This window comes from Argiope bruennichi, chromosome 11 (assembly GCF_947563725.1).
Source record: "Argiope bruennichi chromosome 11, qqArgBrue1.1, whole genome shotgun sequence".
In the NCBI taxonomy this organism is placed as follows: Eukaryota; Metazoa; Arthropoda; class Arachnida; order Araneae; family Araneidae; genus Argiope; species Argiope bruennichi.
Genome location: NC_079161.1, coordinates 69,308,774 through 69,324,393, shown reverse-complemented (window position 1 = coordinate 69,324,393; position 15,620 = coordinate 69,308,774). Strand labels below are relative to the sequence as shown.

The 15,620-nt window shown below is 36.5% G+C and overlaps 1 protein-coding gene across 1 annotated transcript; it reads right to left on the bottom strand.

The window, feature by feature from the left end:
• Nucleotides 1-460: 460 nt before the first annotated feature.
• Nucleotides 461-3,070, bottom strand: LOC129957686 (piggyBac transposable element-derived protein 2-like). Its single transcript, XM_056070142.1, has one exon. It carries the CDS (start codon nt 2,507-2,509, stop codon nt 656-658), a length of 1,854 nt encoding a protein of 617 aa, XP_055926117.1. The 5' UTR covers nt 2,510-3,070; the 3' UTR covers nt 461-655.
• Between the last annotated feature and the right edge of the window lie 12,550 nt (nt 3,071-15,620).

The following is a 15,620-nucleotide window of genomic DNA, read 5'->3' as shown; positions in this document are numbered from 1 at the left end:
TGTTACCGATGGCCATTGTCCCTGAATATCTAAAAAAATAAAAAAAGAAAAATATGAAATAAATAATATTATATTATGATTTAAATAATATTATTTAAACAATAATGAAATAAAATTACCCATTATTTATATAAAATTTAATGAATTTTTCGATATTCATTAAAGATTGCGTCATTTGTACTTTGTCCATCGGACGAACTGAAAAATGAAATAACATTTAGTTTAAAAGTGTCAAAATATATATTTGAAAAAAATTCAATTAATAAAAATTTACAATTTGCAAAATTATCGGTTTGTACTCCGACTGAATGGCACGTATTTTCCACTTGAGTAGATTGAGTTTTCTTGCTTTTTGGCGGGATTTCCTCAATGTCTTCTGACGCGTATTCCTCAATGATGAATTTTCCAATTAAGAACAAAAGTCCGATTAACCCTACACTGCATGATTTTTTATTTTTCCTTGAAAAAAATATATATGTAATAGAGTGTAATGATAAAACATGAAAAAATATTTAAAAAAAATTAAGTCTAAATTTTCATTATTTTTTAATTAAATGTTAGTTTGTTGCCAAGTGGCAACATCATGCAGTTAAGCATAAAAAATAAAAAAACAAACTGTGCCAAATGGCTACACCATGCATTCCAGAGAGAAAAATTACTGTAAATGATAGTCTCTAAAACAGTTCTTCTCTTTATAAAAACATAGAGGAATTGAGCATTTCATGCACTGTACTCTTGTAAATCCTTTACAATTCAACATTTTACATCGTTGTTTATTTGTAGAATGCTCTGGCCAGTGATCAATTCTGTCAAATCTAATATCTTTTGGAGGCTCTTTTCGACAAGCTTTTTTTGATTGTTTTCCAACTGTTTCCTCTGCACTTGATGGTCTCCCTCTTTTTAGTGATTTTACTTGTCCATGTAAGCACAAAGTTTCTGCTAACTGCAATCTAAAAGTAACAAGTTTCATAGGCTTTTCACTGTTACGCTTTTGTTTGTGCACTCTCTTATACAGCAACCAAGCATTGATAATCGTCAGGTCTAATAAATGATAAAACAACCGAAAATACCACTTTTTGCTTCGCATTATTATTTTATACCTTCCAATCAAACTGTCAAGTAAGTCCACACCTCCCATGTGCTTGTTGTAAGTTTTTATAACGTAAGGGCAATTTACTTTTACATGACATTTTTGTTTCCTGTCAAAGCGCTGTACTTCACTTACCGGGTTTGTACCAGCAAATGTAGAGAGCATTGTGACAGTTTTATTGTCTTTCCATGATACATTTGACAGTTCACAGCCATCATATTCAGCCACAAATTCAGTGATGGATCCACGAACTTGTAACTTCAGCTCCCTTTCAGTTGGAAGTTTGCAGTCTGGAATTCTATTTCTTCTAATAGTTCCAAGAGATAAAATTCCCTTTTTCTTCAAATATACTTGCAGAGGAATAGAAGTGTAATAATTGTCAAAGTAAAGTTTGTGATTAACATTTTCTTGAACAGGACGAGTTAATCTAATAACTACATTACTACTAGCTCCTAAATCAGGCTCTTGAAGTATATTAGCAACATCAAGTTCTTTGCCACCATAAATCTCGAAATTGTATGCAAATCCGGATACTCCACTCAAAATGAAGAGTTTGTAACCGTATTTATGGGGCTTGTCAGGCATATACTGTTTTAAATGGTGTCTAGCTTTAGTAGCACACATTTGTTCATCGACACATAAACATTCTTCCATAGGAATGGAAAGGAAAGATTTTTGAAGTTCATCAATCAAAGGTCTCAGTTTGAAAAACTTATCCTGGCCTCCTTGCAAATCAGTTGAAAATGCATTATTGTCATTGAAATGAAGATATCTTCTTATTTTTTCAAATTCGTTAACGGGCATAGAATTTTGAATGAGAGATATTCCAACAGCAGGATTCCAGTACAATCTAAAATCTTTAACACTTGATACAGAACTCAATATACAAATTCCCAAATATTTTCTTATATCAGATGATGTTACATTCAGAGGTTTCTCAGGTGTCTGTTGTACACTATATAGAATAGTTTGTTCAGAAATAAAAGTTATGAGATCCGGATGAAAAAAATATGAAAAAAACTCATAAGGTGTTTCCAAATTCAAAATATTTTGAGGTAACTGTGTATCTCCACTGAAAGTTATGATTTCAGGATTTACTTGCAAAGACTTTTTCTTCCATACAAGTTTAATTTTTTCCTTTTTAACTTTCTTACTTTTTTCCTCTAATGTCTTGTTACCTGAAGTCGAACTTTCGTTTTGAATATTCACTTCATTTTCAGATGATTCAGAATCATTGTTATTGTCAGAAATATCTTCTGAATTTCTATTGAAGAGAACATTAGGATTAAATGTAGGATCTTCATCGCTATCATCAAAATCATCATCGCTTCCACTCGAAAGAGCATTCCATATTTCATCTGTCAATAATTTCTTTTTACCATCTGTATCAACAAAGTAAACAGACCTATGCTCTTCCATTATTCTAGCTTATAGAATTTCAAAGAAAAAATAAATTGCTTCTAATTATATCACAAAACTCATAATTAAAACTGCAAAGACAAAAAAGAAAGACAAAATGTAACATAAGTAGTATAAACAAAGCACATGCTTTCTGAACTACAGTGTTGAGTTGAATTGTTCATCGCATCCTTCCTGCATGATGTTGCCAAATGGCTACAGATACATATTGTGGCTTAAATTTTTTTTAAATATTCGCTTTATCATAAAAAGCCTAATAAACGAATTTTAATAGTTCATTTTATGCATATGATTTTTTTAATGGACCTAGGAAAACATTTAATAGTAAATAAAAATTTCAAAATATGGCCATTTATGTGATTGCAAAAGTCTACTGCTATGTCTCCATTTACTGTTATCCACGGACACCTACCGCCATCTATTGAGAATAAATGGTGATAACTGAATCAAAGAAGTCCAAACTTACTTTTAATGCACAGTGTTGCCTCATGGCTACATTTTTCTGGTCATGAAGATGACAAATCGCCAGTGTAGCCAAATGGCAACATGATGCAGTGTAGGGTTAAAGCTTTGATTTCAGTTGTATCACTATATAAAATATCTCCATCACGCATGTAATTACTTTTTATAATATCAATATACTGATTGGTATAATTTACAATCATATCTAGGATATTATTATCGAATAAACACTGCCAAAACTCTAAAATGTCATTATATTTTATGCTCGACCCTTTACACCTGGAAGCCTCACAAGTCAGTCGTGTTTAGTTCTTTTTCTTCGAATAGTGAAAATGTTTTATTCCAATAATTTGAATCAATTACCTTATTTCTGTGTTTTCTAAAAGCAACATATTGATCCTGTCTTTCTTCACCACATTTATCAGCACTTGAATAAGTATCGTTCTGCTCACTGTAAGAATCTTCTTCGCCCTCCTCTATATTTTCAGGTACATCTGTATAAGAATCTTCCTTCTCTTCATCTTGCACTTTTTGTGTTTCCAGTTCCTCTTTATCACTCTCAGTCAATAACTTTTGAATTTCCTTTAAATATTCCTTATCTGAACGATTGAATTTTTGGATTTTATTGGCACAAGAGCCATGATGTTGACAATGCTGCACCAAACTGTATCTAAAATATTGAAATAAACTTTTCTGGAAGCCATATTATACATGTAAAGGAAAAAAAAAAAATTTTTTTTTATAGTTAGTTTACGAAATTTAAATTATGTTGAATAATTTACATGCAAATGGAAAAAATGTGGTCCCGCTGTATCTGGCAGATACAATATACTTTAACACAGTAAAATTGAGAATAAATATTTAAAACAGGAATAAAAAGTATTAATTTATAAAACATAAAATACAAAAAAAAAATGAAATAAGAAATACTTAAAGTGCTCCCGTTGTATTTCACATAGTCTATAACAATTGCCTTTTCGAATATCACAGTTGAAGCGCTGGAATGGTACTAAAATTCCCACTAAAACCAACTAGGAAGATAGCAAAAAATAATTTTCTCTCAGACATAGCCCCTCAGGGGCTGACCTACTATAGGTGAGTATGGGTGTCCCGATCCCGAGGTACCTAGTACCCTACACCTTCTCTCTCTGCTTCTTGTTTCTCATGGACAGCCAACACCCTCCCCCCCCGTGTTGGCCTTGCGTGGAGACCCATTAGACCGGCAGTGCACTGTGGTCCCCTGTGTGTCAATCGGTGTATCAATTTTTGTAATGACACAGAGTTGTAATTGATATGAAATAGTTCTTATATGAAGGTACATAGATGGTTTTGAAGAAACCAGATAGAGCAATCATAATTTATCTTACCACATTCTGGAGTATCTGCAACATTTTACTTGGTGCTTAATGCAAGTTCATTTGAAGAAGTTGTAATAATTAGATTTATCTTTAGTTATCTTCTCATTGCACAGAGTTGCAATAAATATTCGCAGAAAAAAAGGCAACGAAATTATTCATCTTCTGTAATTAGTTCCGGAAAAACTTCAATAAAATACCAGAGACAGATTAAGATATCTTTCTCTCCATTCATTCTGAGAAAAGTTTTAATAATTCAGTATTATTATGTTTCTCTTAATGATTATTGATTTTCCTCTTAATATCTTTTTCTACTCCGTCCAGAAGATATACGATACTTATGTGCTGCACAATAAAGTTAAAAAAAATTCTCTTAGGCAGACTTCTTTATCGACTTCAAATTTTTTTAGTATTTAAGTAATGCACAATACTGTGCATTATAAACTGTGCATCTATATGATCTATTTTTATGGAATACGATTGCCTTTCATTATAAGATTCGTCAATGAATTCCTCAAATTTTTTTGTTCTGACAAAGAATCAATTTTGGGACAGAAAATTTACTTGTTCCTGGAATTAGATATATTTGGGGGCCTAATTCATCAATTGCCCCATAAATCCAAGGCTGGTTATTTGGTGTCGCTTTCTTTCGCAAAAACAATATTCCAATATCTCCGCCTGTTTTTCGGTAAATCTTTTTAAGTTTCAATTCTTTGTTAATATTTTTATTTTGGAAATAACAAGCCTTTGTTTTCACCAGTTCAACTCGTTATTCGCCAGAGTTAGCTCGTGTTCGAATTGGCAACTTTTACTCTAATCATTTTATTCAAGCTGAGGGAGTTCCACAAGGAAGTGTCCTCAGTGTCACACTGTTTATTATTCATCTGAGCCAGATTTTAAATCATTTGCCTCCATCTATTAATGGAACTCTTTATGTCGACGATCTGCAGATCTCATGCCAAGGTAGTAACATGGCACTAATAGAGCGACAATTGCAAAACGCAGTAAATGGAGTGGTAGCTTGGTGCAATAACAATGGCCACACTATCTCCCCAGAGAAAAGCAGCTGCATTCACTTTTGTCGGAAAAGAAACATTCACCAGGATCCTTGTATTCGGGTTAAGAATATTCAAATTCCTGTGGTGAATGAAGTACGGTTTTTGGGAGTGATTCTCGATCGGAAACTCACCTTCCTTCCGCATATATTATATTTGCGGAAGAAGTGTGAGAAATCATTAAATATTCTAAAAGTTCACTCAAAAACATCTTGGGGTGCCGATCGAACCTCCCTTCTCCGTATTTATCAGGCAATCATTCTCTCCCGGATAGATTATGGATGTATGGTATATGGTTCCGCCCGCTCATCTGTTTTGAGGCGATTGGATACCGTCCATCATTCAGCATTGCGCATTTGCTCTGGTGCGTTCCGGACATCTCCAGTTGAAAGCCTATATATTATATGTCACCAACTACCCCTTTCTTTAAGGCGACAGAAATTGTCTGCCACATTTTATTTCCGAACGAAATATGTTCCGAAACATCCTTTGAGCCAAATGGCATTGCCAGTAGGTCTTCGTCGACTTTATAATGCCCGCCCTTCTCACATCCTTCCATTTTGCGAGAGAGCCAAATTGCTCCTTCATGACTCGGACTTTAACACGAATCGTGTTAAAGCTGTTGATGTCTATAGTATCCCACCCTGGGATATCCCACAGTTTTCTTACTTGAATCCTTTCATTGGATTCGATAAATTCTCAACTGCTCCTGTGGTTTTCCAACAGATTTTTTTCTACCATCGCAATTAGTACTCTTCCTTTCATCCAATTTTCACGGATGGCTCGAAATCAGATGGCCATGTCGGCTGTGGCATAATATTTCCATCTGATACACTGAGCCACCGTCTTCATAATTTTTGCTCTGTTTTTACTGCTGAGTTGGTGGCAATTTTCTGTGTTCTACAGAAAATTTCACCCTCTACTCAGCGTAAATTTATTATCTACACCGATAGTATGAGTGCTTTGGAGACACTTTCGCATTACGACAATCGGACACATCCGATTGCTATTAAAATTTTGTTTACTTTGCGATTGCTGCAGAATGATGGGTTTCAAATCATTTTCTGTTGGATTCCGAGTCATGTCGGCATCTTGGGAAATGAGAGGGCAGACTTGGCTGCTAAATCTGCATCGACCTCTTTGTGCATGGCTCTTCCCTTTTGTGATGTCAAAAGGTCTGTTGTTCATCACTTCTCTTCTACCTGGCAAAAGTTATGGGATCTGCAGATCGGAAATAAATTGCATTCTGTTAAAACGGACATTGCTTCGTGGCCTGTTCATCCTATACGTGAGATGGATGTTAAATTCACTCGTCTCCGTATAGGGCATACGCGCTTCACCCATAACATCTCATATTTGGAGAAAATGTGCCTATGTGCAACAGTTGCAAAGTTTCTTTTACTGTTCATCATGTGTTAATTGAATGTCCTGTTTTTAATTCTTATCGTGCACGTTTTTTTACTTCGGTATCTTTAACATTACAAGACCTGGTGGGTGAAAAATACCACCCAAATATTTTTAATTTTTTTAAAAGCTATTAGTTTTTTCACTTGTATTTAGCATCTTTTTTCTCCTTTACTGCTATAAAAGATTAAATAAATTACTTCTCTGTTTTGTTTTCTTTTGAATCATAGTTTCGACTCTATTTGTATATGTTTCATCTTTTTGCATATGTTTTTATCTTTACACCGCTGATCTCGTTTTTTAATAAATGAATGTTTTATAAACCTTTTTTATAATTCTACCATTAGATTGGCGCAGCATGGCCAAGCATGGCTCTTGCGCCAGAAAACTCAATCAATCAATAAATCGCCAGAGTTAGCGAAAATATTCATTGCTAATTTTCAGATACGGTTATGAGTAATTAGCGTTTATAAAAGTATGATTGTTCGATTTAATTTTGAAACAAACTATTGAATGAATATATTTTTTTTACAAATTGCCGAATGACGCTCATTATTAGTATCATTTTTATTTTTCAAAAAATTTAGTTACTAAATTAAATTGTCCTAGAATTAACCAGTGAAATTAATACATAATTTGATGATTATTTTTGATAGATTGTGTAAAATCTAGTTGAAGTAGTTTTTTTTTTAGGACAAGAAACTCCGCAGTTGAGTTGCATACAATTTCTCTCGCATACGTGACACTCCCACCTTTTGAGTTTGAAAATTCAAAACTTAAAACTAAATTAAGAGATGAAACATCAAGCCTCTTGACAGTCTTAATCTCTCGTCCCAATCTGGTTTTCTGGTTCAGTACAGGTTGTTTATCGACTTCAGATTTCACAGGATCAGCAGTCTTTTTTCTTAGATTTTTTTCCGTAGATTGAGAAAGTTTTCTTGTACCTTTTTAATGCTCAATGTCGAAGCGGTTCTGAAGAAACTGCATTTATATCAAGTGAATACAGACGTTGCACAGGGCGTAATTTTTCACCACTAGCTGTTTTCACATTCATTAGATGTGTAACACCATCTTTACCAGGAAATATGTCAGTGATTCTTCCTAAAGGCCAGTAGAGTCCTTTTAGATTTTTATTTTCAATAGGAACTATTTCATTCACCTTAATACCATCAGCTTAATTTTATTCGTATTTTGCCTGAAATGGCCTAGCTTCATCAGTCTGAAACGTTTACGTAGAACTTCACTTAGTGATTCATGCATGCATAACGTGACATTGGTATATTTAGGTTAATTAAAAAAAACACTTTTTCAAAGTTATTTATTCAGAAAAAGTCAGTTAGCTTAAAAGTTACGAATTAAAATATATATATACCCGAAACGTTTAGTTATATTTATATTTATCAGAGGAACAAATTTGCTTTAATATAGCTGGTGATGATTTTAAGTAAGAATTAAACTTTTGGCACGTTTTTTTTTTTTTTTTTTTTTTTTTTATATTCACCTTAATTATCAACATTCCCTTTAGAACTGAAATGTGTAACTGGGTCTTCTCAGATGGCCACAATTTGTTCATCATAGAAAATAATCTTTCTACTAGAGCATTTGTATCAGGCAAACATAAAATATATTCAATTAAAATAGAAAAGTTATTATGCTGAAGATTGTTGGCTTGAAAGTGTTTGAATACTTCCACCCAACAAGTTTCCGTGGAAACATTTAGATTATTCCATTCAATTACTTTCTGCGAAGTAATTTAGTTACAAATTAACGAAAATTCGTCAAAAACTTCTGCATCTTTATTACAGTCAATATAATCCTTTTCAATTAATACATCCAGAGATTTTTGAACGTCTTCTCATGCGGGGACCTTTTTCAATTCTGCCCAATAAAATATCTCCATTTCTTTGAAAGCAAGTCCACTGCTCCAGATATTCACGTCTTGTTTGATAAAATTCTGTAGTCGCCCTTTTCACAAACTCTTCATCTATGTCAGTAACATTATCTTTCTATTTCACTATTAATTGACGGACCCTAAATGGAAGAAACTGATTGGTCTGCTTCTGAGTCAAATTGTCTTTTAGTTGATTGATTTCTTTAGCAGCTTCAATTGCCGATACAGTCTGACCTTCTAGTTTTAATACAGCTTGATGCAAACTTGCTGACTGAACGTGTAAAAAATAAAGCCACAATTCGGATGTGGGATCTTCAAAAAAGTTTTTTAGTAACAGGGGCCTGCGACCTGTTAAACTGTCAAGCAATCTGCAGATTTTAACAGGGTTGCTACTCAAGTAGGAAGATCGATTTGTCTGACTTTAAAAAAAAAAAAAAAAAATCCTATTTAGCATTTCTTCCACACCTTTTGAGTTCCACTTTTGTAAAGAATTAAGAATTTAAAACGTGTGAAAATTTCATTAAAAAATAGTAAGTTTATTTAAAATAAAGTCATACTTATTTTTATCATATGGACAGAAAATAATTAGCCCTTTCGTAGAATATCGATATATTAAAATACGAGGATAAACAATTTAAGAAGTATAAAGTATTTTTCAAATAAATTCCCTTTTATTTTTTTTCAAGATTTTTTTTGTTCAATTATAATTTTGAACAAATTAACCCTAAGGAATTATTTCTTGATTAATTTAACTTTGTATTATCTTTTTAGAATATATTGAAGCAATAAATTCATATTTCCTAACTTCACATGCATTTCTTTTGAAAGATATAGAAATTTATGGAATGCAGTTATGGCAAAGCGAATTCATTTGTTAATTTAATTTTTTTAACTACAGGGAAAAAAAGTTATTTAGCTTTACACCGAGATGCATAAATGTCATAGACTTAAAATATGTATTTATTGAGCACACATAAGATACAAGACAAATATTTCACTCTTTTTTCATAATTAAAATTGGATTTCAAATCATTGTTCATCACTTTTACTTTATTTAATCATCATACTAACAGAAGAAGAAATAAAAAATACTTGCATTTTTTCTTTGTGCTCTTCATGATTATCAAAAATATCCCATGTTTTCTACGAAACACCAGCAAATTTTCTGCTTACACAATCTTTTTCATAAAATAAATGGAAGTTATATATAAAACATTCATGTCATTTTATAAAAGAAATAAATCATTTGCTGATTACTTTAACCCAGATTTAACATAATCGTATTCTTTCAAATGTTACAAAAAATTGTGATTATCTAAAATTTTGTTTTCATGACAGATGATTTTTGGCATGTAAAACTGTAGCAAATCTTTCCCGTAGTGGCTGGAGTTTTCAACTTATAGAGATGAGAATCTGGTTTACAAAATTTCATTTAAATACATTTTCATTTTTCATCGAAATGAAGCTGAATTCAGCGCAGGTAAATTTAAAGAAAATGTACGGAGTCAGTGAAATATAAAAATAAATATGGGCCATATTTATTTCTTCAGAGTGCAAGAATAATAATTTTAGTGAATATCTATTTAATTTTTACTCAGTATTTATAATGTTTTAAGTCTTAGTGCTAACTATCTCAGTGAAATCTCTGCACTGCATATATATATATATATATATATATATATATATATATATATATATATATATATATATATATTTCTGTATTCTTTTGCATATGAAGGGAAGAAAAATTTCTTTTATACTTAATTAATCTTGATTTTCATAGGTATTTATTTTCGTTTGTCATTTTTTTGTACTATTATATCCTTGTATATTGCATCTTCTTTTTGGGCTATTGTTATTTCAATTCGAAAATCTCTTCGGATGTTATTTATATCCTTTCTATTTGTTAATTTGTATCGTTTAGTAGGAGAATATTCTTGTTGGACTTTGTCAAGCGCAAAACTGGATGAAATTCCATTTTGTAGCATTTCTGCGAGTCCTATTCTTTCTTCATTTATCAGTCATAATTTTCCTACTTCATGTTCATGACCCACATGAGTTGCCTGGTATTCCACTATAATTTTTGTAGCTTCATGTATTGTTTGTTTTGTCACTTTCATTGTTGCAGGGCAAGTTTTGTCTAATTTAACTGATCCTGAACACTTGGAATGTTTAATTCTCTTTGAGTCATTTTTCAGAACTGATGCGCCGCTTCTGTGACATTCATAGCATTCGTAGAAAGTCCCGTTTTCTTCCTTTTTTTGATATGCTAATTCATATAGTAGACAATCAAGTCAACCTTGTTCATGTTGATAATTTTGTTCCAAGACGATATTTTATCCTTTACATCATCAGTTTTTTGGAAAAGGCAAAACTTTTCGAAAAATATTCCGCGCAAATTTACTTCTAATTGGTTTTTTTGCCCATTTATGGACTTCGGTTATTTCCTTCACTTTTTTACCACGAAATTTTTTTCTTTTATAGATATTTTTTATGAAAAATTCACTCTCACCTTGGTCTGTAGCATTTTGTTATTCTAATGTAACTTCTTCCTCTATATCAGGCTTATAATCACATTCTGTATCAGAATTATGGTCACTTTGTTGAATGTTCTTTTGGTTGTCTCAGGTACAACTCGAATAACGGTCGAGCACCAAAAAAAGGGTACAAATCCTATGGGTCCTCACCCAACGCCCTTCTTCACTCTGCGGCGTGCAGAGGTCATGTGCTGAAATATATTCCAGCAGATTTTGCCACCCAACAAGACCCGGGTGGACAGGATCTTGTAGTCTTTTGCCCTCAAATAACCCCATCCAGTAAGATGACGAATGGATGGCTCGTAGAGGGCGCCACGCCAGTTGGCGGTGAGACTCAGCACCTTATAGCTGGGGCGGAGACCTTCTAGGTGTGGGCGAAGGCTCGAATGGTATTTCTGGGCTTTGGCATCGTGGGCCAGTTCGAGTGGGTACTGGTCGTTGATGACTTGGACATCCAGTACCAGGACACATTCCGGAGTGTAGACAACATGGTCCGGCTTTTGAACCCTTAACGATGTTTGGAAATGGGGTTCCTCGTGCACTGCGCATCCACGATCGCCAAAGACACGGGCGAGATATTTGCAGATAGCATCATGACGCTGGATCCTTGCGCCATGGGTCGAGTAACATGTCTGTATGATGTGACTTAGAGTTTCTGGTTGGCTGCAACCTCTTGAACACAGGTGGTCTTTGTCACGGCCCCGGGCCACTCTAGCTCCGCTGTAGAGGACACCAAGGCGGACGTGTATGCAGGAGATGAAGTTCCGACCAGACAGGAAAGATGTCCCATCCTGGATCCATGAATGAGCACCTGGGACCTTAGATGATTGGGCAAGGCCCCGACCGTCACATTGTAGGTGTAGTTTTTCTTGATACATTCTGTCGATATCTTTTGTTGTACGGATTTGACATCCATCACATTTGAGTTGAGTAAGATGGTGTTTACTCCCACGGTTGGCAGCTAGTAGAGGGGCAATCCAACGAAGACTTGAAACACCCAGTCCTCCATCACAGATGTTGGCGTGGAATGCTGCAACCGGGACGTCCTTAGGCAGATGTAACACCGTACGCACGAACTTTATGACGGAGATGTCAAGCTTCTTTAGCATGCCAGAGTGGAGTTTGGCAAATGAGAGCTGATGATAGAGGCTCGGGAGACGATGCTTGACCAGGAAAAAGAACTTTTGCTGGGGCTTCAAGAGAGACTTGGCCAAGATGTTAAGGCGCTCTTCAAGATCAGTCCTGAACTTGACTCTTCCTCTTGGAGTAAAATTTACACCCAGGTATTTGAAGTTTTCAACAGCACGGAAGGAACGCACGGGTCTATTGCGAACAAGCAGAGTAGATTTGGAGACAAAGATGACTCGTTTGTTCTAGCCATCAGCTTTCCAAGATATTGTGGAAGACTTCTCAATGGAGATGTTGAGACCAGAGGCATGAAGGGCAGGAAGGATCTTGTTGGCGATGTTGTTAAGTCCAGTAATGGAATCAGCCACAAGAACAAGGTCATTTGCATAGGCGATGTGGTTTATCTTCCTTCCGTGCAGCACATATCCTTCGTAATTAGGAATAGATCTTAGAACCTCCTCGAAAACCAGAAGGAAAAGAAGTGGGGACAAAGGGTCACCCTGGCGGACTCCTCTGGTGGGCTTGACAGGATCCGGCGAAATTTGGCCTTGAAAGCAGAGGGAAGTCCTGGAGTTCGCATAAACAAATTAAATTGCTCGACAAGAGTAGGCGAGACTTGTCTGGCAGCGAGAGCGTCGAAGATGGCGTCGTGGCTGACAGAGTCGAATGCTTTCTCCATGTCGAGGACAGCCAGAGAGATAGAGCTGAGACGTCGACGGGCGTCTTGAAGAAGGTCGTCAAGCAGGTGGACAGCCGACGGATCCCATCCTTGGGGCGAAAGCCAAACTGAAGACCGTCGAGGGATGGATCCACTTGGGACAGAAGACGAGTGGCCAAGATCTTATGGAATTGTCGAACAACCACAGAAGCAATGGAGAGAGGTCTGAGATGGGAAGGAGCAGCCGAGTCATGTTTCTTTGGAATGAAGATGGTGCGGGAATCCAGTAGGAAGCCAGGCAGCCATCGTAGCAGGAGGAAGGCGGAGTAGACCTTGCACAAGACTGATAGGGATCCGGTTCAAGGTTCGAGCGCTGACACCGTCTGGGCCACTGGACGATTTAAGTGGAAGCCTGGCAGACAAAACTTCAGCAGGATAGATAAGGAGATCGCAGTCAATTTCCATGTCGGTGGGGGGACCAAAACAGGAGATTGAGGAGGCATAACTTTGAGGAGAGGACTTGGTGAACAAATGGGACCAAAAGGCGAAGACATCTGAAGATTCCAAGTTTACAGAGATGGAAGATTTATCAAACAAGGAGTTGAAACTGTTGGATCTATTCTTCTTATAGAGGGCTTGAAGACGGGCGAACTCTCTCTTCTTGGCTTTCGTTTGGAGGTGATGATTGGTTTAGACTTCTTACTGGCTCACTTCTTCACAACCTTGTCACCCAGATGGGACGGTGAAAGCACAGTTGTTAGGTAGGAGACCAGCAGAGACTTGACATTAGCCGGATCTATGAAAATTTGTTGGAAGGCCTTGTCGAAGATGTTAATCTCCTCCTCAGATGGTTGTGGGCGGAGAGACAAGTCTGCATTCAAGTCATCGAGATAGTAGAGTGGTGAACCAATTAAAAAGGTTTCTTCATGGAGGTTCCAGGGATCATCAGCGGTGGAAGGCTGGTCTGCTGGCTCGATCTTAGGAGCAGGCGGTCCTCTAGCTTCGTCAACATCCACAATGGGGCCAACGTCACTATCAGGAGCAGGCACATGCAGCTTTTTTGGAACCACAGGCAGGGCAGTAGCTGGAGCGACATGGACTAGAGAGGCAGCCGGAGCAGGTGGAGGTGGTGGACAGGCTGGAACAGATGTTAAAAGAAGCAAGTTCTCCTCAACCAGTTTCTTGTAGGCATCGTTCTTTCGTCTCGACTTGATTGATTCCAGAGTCCTCGATGGAAAGAGGTTATGCAGAGTAAGGTTGATGTTGGTAACCTTTTAGGAGTAAGACTTCTGCACAATTTTGGCTTCGACGATGGATGTCAGGATCGGTCCACCTGGATTACTTCTGACAACTAGCTGTGTCATCGTGAAATTCATTAGGGTGGGCAGTCCTCTTATGCACCCCAAGTCCAATCTTTGAAGTGAACGATCTGGAACACCACGGGCAAATCAATGGTTAAGTTCGCAGACGTAGAAGAGGGCACAGGATTCGTTAAACTTGACAGCGAACTATGAGCAATAGTATACTCTGAATTTGTGCGATTTTTTGTAGTCGTCAAGTTTACCTCTCACACCAGGGGACTAGTCCGGAGGAGAGGTGGCTGAGGCTTAATTACGTTGGTTACTCACAGGCGAACCTAGGAGCGTTCCAGCGGGGGCACGAGGAGCCCGCAATACGCCAACAGCCAGTAACATGCCACTCCTAAGAGAGTCATAGTTACTCCCGCAATACGCCAACAGCCAGTAACATGCCACTCCTAAGAGAGTCATAGTTACTCCCGCCTACATACTCGATATTAGCTCTTGGGCGACTGCATCGAATTAGATAAAGTGCTAAAAATTTGCATTCATCAGATGTTGCCGATAAAATGGATTGAAAATGTTTTTGAAGTTTTTTCGCCGAATCTGCAATTGCTTCCTTGGTGGTAACCCCATGGCGCTTGATCAGGTCGTGACGTGTTGTCAGTACTGCATTTTCCATTATGAAAATGCCTGCACCCCTGGAATACCGAACATGGATAGATACACTCTGCATTTGTTCTCTTTGACAGAGGAGCTTCTCTGCCGAAAACGAGGTTGACGATTTCTAGAATGACTTCTTGAACGACACAGAAGTTCGACATCTCTACGAAATAGTTTTATTTCCGTTAACTCAATCAGGCCTCGAACAAGAATCAGAAACTGCACTTACCCGAGTTAATTCATAATTAGATATCTCGTTTTGGTTGTCCAGTAACTATTACTTAAACATCTGAATGTTATTGTAGACACAAATCTAATACGTACTACCTCGAATCGAATACGTACTATAATAGACCACACGTATCCACTTTGAGATTCACATAACATAAACATTTTGATATCGATATATGCACCCCAAGTGCAATCTTTGAAATGAACGATCTAGAACACCACGGGCACTTGAATGGCAAATCAGTGGTTAAGTTCGCAGACGTAGATGAGGGCACAGGATTCGTTCAACTTGACAGTGAACTATCAGCAATAGTCGACTCTGAATTTGTGTGATTTTTTTTGTAGTCGTCAAGTTTACCTCTCACACCAGGGGACTAGTCCGGAGGAGAGGTGGCTGAGGCTTAATTGCGTTGGTTACTCCCAGGCGAA

Excerpts from the sequence above, each read along its gene's own strand:
- LOC129957686 (XM_056070142.1), bottom strand. The coding sequence starts at position 2,509 with ATGGAAGAGCATAGGTCTGTTTACTTTGTTGATACAGATGGTAAAAAG.